General features: G+C 41.6%; 1 protein-coding gene across 1 annotated transcript in view; it reads right to left on the bottom strand.

Annotated features, from left to right (window-relative positions):
* Jam3 (junctional adhesion molecule 3) overlaps positions 1 to 4,705 on the bottom strand; it is an 89,725-nt gene extending 85,020 nt beyond the window's left edge. The window contains exon 1 of the mRNA XM_004665500.2: positions 4,592 to 4,705. Coding sequence (XP_004665557.1) covers positions 4,592 to 4,667 — 76 coding nt within the window. The 5' untranslated portion in view covers positions 4,668 to 4,705. The remainder of the gene's footprint in view (positions 1 to 4,591) is intronic.
* Positions 4,706 to 9,060: the final 4,355 nt, after the last annotated feature.

Genomic DNA, 9,060 nt, shown 5'->3' on the forward strand with positions numbered 1-9,060 from the left:
CAACTTATGTCACTTAAATGACATCACAAGCATTTCACCATGCTTCTTAACCTTGTATCTGTGTGGAAATAGACGGCACAAAAAAATTTAAAATTAAGCCAAGTCAAGAAAATATCACTTTCTTCCACAACTACTATAGAAAAAAATGTCAATTTCCAAACATTTCTACAGTCACTAAAGGTAAGATATACTTAAAATATTGCTTAGGTACATCAGGGAGTGATTAAAAAATGGTAACTAGCTTTCAAGCAACAAAGATAGAGGCTAGGGTCATCTCAGTTCATGATCAACCTCTGTTCCCAAGACAGTTTTAACAATGAGGAGACAGGATGCACTAACACCCAATGCCTAATGCCCTAGTGTCAGTGGACATTCAGTCACCCTGGCTTTATTCATCTTGTCCTTCTAGGATGGACAAGAGTGCCTGACATAACATAGTTATTACCAAATGTTTGTTATGCTAAACTGAACTATACAGTAAAATATATGGTTTTTTAGAAATAGGAAGGACCACTGTGAGCTGAGCTTGCGAGATCCAGCAGACATGAAGACTGACAAAAATTGGTTTAGCAAAAATTGCAGAAAGGGGCTGGAGAGATGGCTTAGCGGTTAAGCGCTTGCCTGTGAAGCCTAAGGACCCTGGTTCGAGGCTCGGTTCCCCAGGTCCCACGTTAGCCAGATGCACAAGGGGGCGCACGCGTCTGGAGTTCGTTTGCAGAGGTTGGAAGCCCTGGCGCGCCCATTCTCTCTCTCTCTCTCTCTCTCTCCCTCTATGTGTCTTTCTCTCTGTCTGTCTCTCTCAAATAAATAAATAAATAAAATTTAAAAATTGCAGAAAGAAGGCAAACCACAGAAGTCTTGTAATATTCTGCAAATGAAAGGAGACATAGGAAAATGTTTATACAGTTCTACTTTTACTAAATAGTTTAAAACTTTAACAAAAGCAGCATCATGATTCCTGTTGTGCATATTAATTACTCATGGGAAATGAAATAATATAATACACAGCAGGGACTATTAAGAAGTAAAGAAAGATATAAACAACATGCCACAAAACAACACAGCATTCCTGGCCCATCAGAAGTAGGGCCAATTCTCAGTAAGATTTCCGTGTGCCATAAGTACCAAAGAGGCAGTAAATGAAGGATTTAGCTCTCAATATAGAGCACTACAGTGGGTTCTGTCATTGCTAAACTGAGCATAAAAGACTATGCTTACCTAAACTCCATTTCAGGACCTCTTTACACTGCTAGAACTCAAAGGGTACATTTCAAAGCTCAAAATCTGTATTCAATCCTAACAGCATCACATCCATAGCAAACTGATTCTCAACATATCTTAAAAGACAAAACTTCAAATGTAAGGTGAACACCAGCACAGTACACATCCTAACTCACATGGATTCTCTTTCTTTTACTCCACTTGTGCTTCAAAACAATTTAAAGAATGCATGGAGAAGGAATTTGTTCATATCATGTCACTAACAGCTGCCAGTAGAATGTACTAAGTCCATTGCTTCTTCTGTTACATGCGTACTCAGTTCAGCAAACATGCTTCACCAAAGTCTGGATTCTTTCAAAACAATCAATATAACCCTATCTGATGGGGCTGCCTTCAGTGCAAGGTCTACAGAGCTTAGTTGTTGGGTGGCTGTTTTGTCTGGGTATAATACTACAATTACTTAATAACTAAGACCTCTAGCAGATACCCAGCCCATCTCCTTGACCTGTAGCACTCAACAACAAATGTCTATGAACAAGTTATTAGGAAATGAGCAGCAGATATGAAGTCCTGATTGTCTTCTGGGCCTAACCTTCTTTATTTTTCTTAAAACACACACACAGGTCTGAGATGATTGCTGACTCTCAGGTAATCAGCATCAGTGGTAAGAGACCTTGCCTAGCATGTGTAAGGCCCTGAGTTCAAACCACAGCATCAAAATAAATAATAATGCTGGAGAGATTGCTCAGAAGTTAAGGCACTTGCCTGCAAAGACTAAGGACCCAAGTTCAATTCTCCAGTACCCACGTAATGCAAGATGTACAGGGTTGTACATGTAATGATGAGTCTGAAGTCCGTATTCAGTGGCTAGAGGCCCTGGTGTGCCCATTCTCTTTCTATCTGTTTCCCCCACACACAACAAATAAATAAACAAGCCATTCTACAAAATGTTTCAGAAGTTCAAACAAATAGAAGAATTAGAATATTTTCTCAAAAATTTCCTGTTTCAGATTTGCCTAAATTTTAGCATACACATTCCCTCACTCAAAGAATGTGAACAGTTGTTTTAATTATAAATGAAGACCTCTCTAGTACATCAGAAGATCTGGAAATGTAACCATAATTACATAATCATTCAAGAAGGACATGTGGTGTAACATTTGTAAGGCTGAACCACACCTGTCACCAACTCAGTAATGGAATACTGTATATACAAACATCACAGCTGTGAACACTTAACAATTTCGTTAAAGTGACCCATAAATTAGTAACCAAAACCTAGATTAATATAAACTGAAAATTCACCCTGGGCAAGTTACTTCTGTTTCTTCATCCAGAATATGGGCAAAATGATAACAGACTGTTAGGAGTTATCGAACCTGAATGAACTATTATGGTAGAAACTTATTGTCTGTCTTAATTTGTTTTTGTGTGTGATACAGAGTCTTTGTAGCTACCCTGGCTTGCTAAATATGTAACTTAGATGAGTCTTGAACAGTAAGCCTACTGCCTTTGCCTCTTAAGTGCTAGGATTCCAGGCATGTACCACCATGTCCAGCTTAGAAATAGTGATTTTTATTTGTTTTTGGTTTTTCTTTTTTTTTTTTTTTTTTTTAAGCAAGGTCCCATTCTAGCCCAGACTGACCTTAAACTCACAGGAATCTCAGCCTCCCCCAGTATTGGGATTATAGAAGTGAGCCACCATGTCAAACTGGTACTAGAAAATGACAATACTGAACGATAACAGCTATTAAAAAATCCTAAAAATTAGAGGATTTTTAATTTTTTTAATTTTTATTAGCATTTTCCATGATTATTTAAAAAAATCCCATGGTAATTCCCTCCCTCCCCACCCCCAAAATTAGAGTTTTTGTGGCCTACGAAGAGCAGCTTTAAGGCATGCCCTAGCTATAAACCAAATAATGGAAAAAAAAAAAACTACTTTAAAAAGAGAAGAAGAAAGCTACAGCTCTCATTCTACCTTCTTGCATCTTTGTCATTAGTCCTGATTTGCAAAATATTATATTACTTTTACTCAGCCCTTACTAGCAAAAAAGCCCCTAAATTAACCCCTCATAAAAGGCAAAATCAGAGGTTAAGGGTATTAAAGGTTCTTAAGATTTTCAAGTTTTATTAACAGATCACCCAAGTTGAAACTCATCCCTGAAGTAAACTGCCAAATGTTTCTGCAATAAAAACTGCAAACTTTAAGGGAATAAGCCTCTTCAACAATAGGGAGTTGTTTGGTCTGTGAATAGGACAGTGTCAGTGTGACCAGTACAGTGGGAGGTGGACATTGCTTACACTTCTTGTCCTCTGGCTAGTCTTTGGTCATTTATAACTCTCAAACGCATTTGGTTTGGGAAATAACCTTCAGGGAAAGTATGTGGCCACCCACTAGATGCTAAGTGTTATCATATTACAGAGGCCTGTTTCTAGGGCTTCTGTGCCAGACCCTCGCTGTTTACCACAATGTTTACCACCCGCTAGAATAAGCACCAGAACACAAAAATGCTTTGTTTCTCCAAATCTGTCCACCCCGACACCCCAAACAGTCTCTTGGGTGACCACAAAGAACAGATGACCCGTTACGAACTGAAGGCAGTCCTTGTTCGGTTATCCGTGGGACCACAAAGTGTGTGAGAAGGGGTGCTTTAAGGAAATGTGAGTTTGACACTATTCCCCACGCAGTTTAGGAATAACCTCCAGGAACCTCTGCAAATGGGTTATAAAACTTATTTCACAACTCTGTTTTAAGGACTGAATGAAATACCAGCCTCAAACTGCCCTGTGCTATTTTAGAGTGTGACACTCAGAAAAGGCAGCTTTTATAGTGTTTCTCTCCAATTGACCAAAGAAATATTGTCTCGCGGGAATTCCAAACAGTGAAAAGAAAATGAACAAAACTTTGGAGTTTAGCTGAGGCCCACATGCTTTTTGGGAGTTAGGGTCTCCTCCTCCCCCAGGCTGCAACAAAGAAGGTTCTCTTCACGTCCAGGGCGGCTTCATCTCGGCGCTATTCTCAGGCTGGCCTGGCCCAGGTCAGTTTCTTTGTTGCTGGCACATCCCCCGAGTCCGTGACCAAGACGCCGGACAGGCCTGGGAGGGCTGCCGGCCCGTGATGTCCACGCCTCGGGGTCACCACGCTACTCCGCGGTGTTTTCGAGCAAGTTCGCCGCCCTGAAGGCCAAGAAGCGCGAGGAATGAGCTCGCGCCCTTCACGACCCGGGTTCGAGCCCGCCGCCGGAGGCGCATCGCGCCCGGGCCAGACTCCCAGCCTCGGAGCCGCGACCGCTATTCCGGCTGGAGCCGCTCCAGCGCTTCCATCACCCGAGAACCGCCTCTCCCCGGCGGAGAAGTGACAACTCACCCTTGAAAAGCAGCAGCAGGCAGAAGTCCGGCAGCCAGGCGGAGAGCCCGAGGGGCAGCCACCGCCTCAGCGCCATGTCCAGGGCAGACCAGCGGCCCGCTGACGAGCGGCGCGGAGACCCGGCCCTGCGCACATGCGCACAGCCGACCGGACCCTGCGACCCGCCTCCAGTTGCCATAGCGACTTCCAGGCCTGGATGAGCTGGAACCATGGTAACACTGGAAGCTGAAGTCTGGTTGCTAAGGATGCTCTAGACCTTGCCTGTGGGATCTCTTTAATGAATTTAGACGGACGAGGATTTTAAAAACGCGAAGAAGAGTGAAACAGAATATGTTTCAATAACTGGAGGATATCCCTACAGGTCTAAAAAATAAAATGCCAAGAAAACTTAAGAAACGAGTGTCTTATTTTACAAATAAAAATGTAGCCTGATTATCTTGGAAACAGTGTCTTCACATCTTTAGGGCCCTTTACTCCAAAGTAAGCAGTGAAATCTGATTAAAACATTAGCAAGGCATACACAGTACATAAAAGCATTATCTGGCTATATATATATATAATTCCTTTCTCTGGCAGAGCTAAAGCATGCTACCTTGCCCAATAGTTCATCCTGCACAATAGTAGAGGAACTCTTTGCTGTGGATTCTGAATATTGGGAGATGAAATGGATAGGAGAGAAAAGTGCAACAGGGTCTTACACAAATAAACAAATGAAGAGAAGGGTAATATGAACTGGAAATTAGAACTGAGGAGGCTGGAAATTTTGAAATGTCAGTACATATCATGGAAAAACTAGCGAACAAAAGCTTGCATTGTGTCAATATAGAAAGAACCACCCTAATGTTCCCAGAAAAACAGTGAAAACAAAATCCGAGTATATTATTAGTAAAACATGCCAGAGTGTCTAACAACCAATACTATTCAATGAAACATATGTGTGTGTGTCATGAAACTTGAAATATCAAGGTCATTGCTAAGAATGTCTCAAGTTCCATTCCTATATATTCTTTGCTATCAGTCTTTTTTATGTTGACAACTTCCATATATATAGACAAAATATTATGATTATAGTTCCTTCCCATAAACTTCTCTTTCCCCCCCTCCTTAATTCCATTTCGAGAAAGTCTCTCTTCTATCTTGATATCATCATGTCTTTTTTCCCTCCTATTATGAAGGTCTTGTGTAGGTAGCACTGTAAAGTCCTGAACAATAAGGCTGCTTTCTGTCTGAAGGACAAGCAGTCCTTCCTTTGGCTCTTACATTCTTTTTTCTATCTCTTCCACAATGGACCCTAAACCTTGGAGGGTGTTATAAAGATGTCCCATTTAGTGCTGAACAGTCCACTATAAGTCTTTATAACTACTCAAACCTCAGCCTGGGGAGATGGCTCAATTGGTAAAGTGTTTGTCTTGCAATCAATCATGAGGACTTGGAATTAATCCTTAGAACCCACATTTTAAAAGCTAACCATGGAGGCTGGGGAGATGGTTCAGTGATTAAAGGTGCTTGTATGCAAAGCCTGATGATCTGAGTTCATTTCCCTAGCCACCCACATAAAGCCAGATGGGCATTCATTTGCAGTGGAAGGAGATTGCCCAAACATATACATGTGCAAATAAATATATTTTTTAAAAAGAAAGCCCACCATGGGCTTCAGTTGCAGGACACTGAGAAATCAAGGTGGAACTGAACTGGAAACTTCCTGCTTGCTAGATGTTATAGTGATGGAAAGAGCTATGCAAGCTACTGGGGAGAAAGTCATGAACAGTCTTAAGTGGCAGTGGACCCTGTGAGCAAGATGTGTCCATGTGTCCACTGGTGCAATAGTGGCAATAGTGCAATATGTGTGTGGATTGGGGTGTGGGAGTAACCAACTGCTCTCTGACTCAATCTGAGGCCTACTCCACAGGAGGAATTTTATGCCTGGTACTGACACCCTAATCAAAAGCCTATGTTTGGGGAGGTCATAAGCCCTAGGAGGAAAACTACTGCTATTGTTTGGCTAAATGAGATATGTTGTACATATCAAACTGCCCTCTAAGTATCTATGTGTGGTGGTTTGATTCAAGTGTCCCCCATAAACTTAGGTGTTCTGAATGCTAGGTTCCTAGCTGATGGAGATTTGGGAATTAATGCCTCCTGGAGGGAGTGTATTGTTGGGGGCGGGCTTATGGGTGTTATAGCCAGTTTCCTCATGCCAGTGTTTGGCACACTCTCCTCTTCCTGTTGTCTACTTGATGTTGGCCAGGGGGTGATGTCCATTCTCTGCTCATGCTATCGTTTTCCCTGCCATCATGAAGCTTCCCCTTGAGCCTGCAAGGTAAAATAAACCTCTTTTCCTCCCATGAGCTGTTCTTGGTTAGGTGATTTCTACCAGCAATACAAACCTGACTGAAACACTATGTTTATGCTCATAAATTAGTGTTACTCTCACCTTTGGTTGAATAATCTTTCATTTTCACATATTTCAGACTATTGCAGAGATTTAAAACTTTTCAAAGTGTTGAGAATAAGTGCTCAGCATTAAATAAGACATTTCTACATTGCCCTCCAAGGCACATGAGATATTGTAGAAGAGGGATATGAAAGAATGTAAGCACCAAAGGATGGGGAGGAATGTTTTAGAACACAGTATGCTGGAAATGAAGTGACCACTGCATTCATGAACTCACAGTGGTTACCATTACCTGCGCAATATTGCACCCATCAACATGTTACCATGGATGATGGAAGAGGACAAAAAAAGATATTAAAATTAAAGAGGAAATAAGCCAGGCGTGGTGGTGCACGCCTTTAATCCCAGCACTCGGGAGGCAGAGGTAGGAGGATCGCTGAGAGTTCGAGGCCACCCTGAGACTCCATAGTAAATTCCAGGTCAGCCTGAGCCAGAGTGAGACCCTACCTTGAAAAACCAAATTAAAAAAAAAAAAATTCAAGAGGAACTAGTTGGAAAGAATAGGTTTAGTAGAAAAGTGATAGGGGAGAGGGACAAAATGAGGCAATGAGAGGATTATGATTAAAATACATCAATTATGAGAAGTGTCAATTAAAAAGTTGTTTTTTAAAAAACCAGGCATGGTCTTGCATGCTTGTAATCCCAAAACTAGGGAGATGGAAACAGACACATCCCTCAAGCTTGCTGACCAACTGTCTAGTCTACTTGGAGAGTTCCAGGCCAATGAGAGATTCTGTCCCAAAAAGTAAAAAAAAGGTGTGGAGTTGGAAAGATAGCTCAGTGGCTAAGGTGCAAGTGTGAGGGCCAGAGTCCACAGCACCTGTGTAGAAGCCAGATGCTTCAGGAAATGTTTGTAATCCCAGCATATCTATAGTGAAATGGGAGGCAGAGACAGGAGAATCCAAAGCTCCAGGGCCAGCAAATACTGTGGAAAGCTACAAGTTGTTATCTGAGCTCCACATATAGGCAGTGGCACATATGTTCACATATTATATACACAGACACAAAGATTTAAAATAAAAGTGGTGTATGGTATTTGAGAGGAATGACATCCTTAGGTCCTCTAACCTATGCATGCATGCACATAACTCCACCTATATATGTAAATGTAACCCTCCCCCCCACACACAAACACCTTTGCAAGTGTAGATTGATTACTTGCAACCCCCCTCAAATTTTCAGAAACACAGGATAATTGTTTATTTACTTTTAATTTTTTATCTTTATTTATTTACTTGACAGTGTGAGAAAGATATAGAGAATGGGTGTGCCAGGCCCTCCAGCCACTGCAAATGAACTCCAGATGTATGCGCCACTTTGTGCATCGGGCTTATGAGGGTCCTAGGGAACTGAATCTGGGTCCTTCGGTTTTGCAGGCAAGTGCCTTAACCACTAAGCCATCTCTCCAAGCCAGGATAAATCTTTAAGATGACTCAATAGCCATTATGATTCTCTTTGTCTTTTCTTTCCTAATGCTTTCTTCCATTTCAGGTACTTAAGTCACATGTAAATAGGTATAAAAGCTATTCTAGAATGGTGGCCTTTTATGTATCAAATATAAAAAAGTAGAGTGGAATTTTGCTCAGCCCCATTAAGTTTCTCTCTGCTCTGGCTTTTTTCTCTGGTCACATGGTCAGTCATGTTCACCTAACTGAAGATTCTTGTTAGTTGGGGAATGTGGGATGGTGTTTGAGTACAGTTTTCTGTACAGCTGGAAAGAGTACAGTGTTCAGAAACCCATGCCTCTTTTCTCCAGCAGGATTTCCTGGGGTTGCATTATGAAATTATTGTTTCTATTAGTGCTCTTCTGTTTTAGTGCATCTTTTGAAATTCAAACAGAGATTACAAGGAAAGACTTCATGAAGATTCCCTCAGGGGCAGAAGTTCCTGGGAGAAAGGTTGGCAGGTGTTTCATTGTAAAACACTGACTTGCTTCCACAGACAGAGTTCGGATGTCATCATTGATTGCTGAGACATGCTCCCGGAATGGAAGTAAGACCAGGAATGCAGAGAT

This window comes from Jaculus jaculus, chromosome 3 (genome assembly GCF_020740685.1).
Source record: "Jaculus jaculus isolate mJacJac1 chromosome 3, mJacJac1.mat.Y.cur, whole genome shotgun sequence".
NCBI classification, from domain to species: Eukaryota; Metazoa; Chordata; class Mammalia; order Rodentia; family Dipodidae; genus Jaculus; species Jaculus jaculus.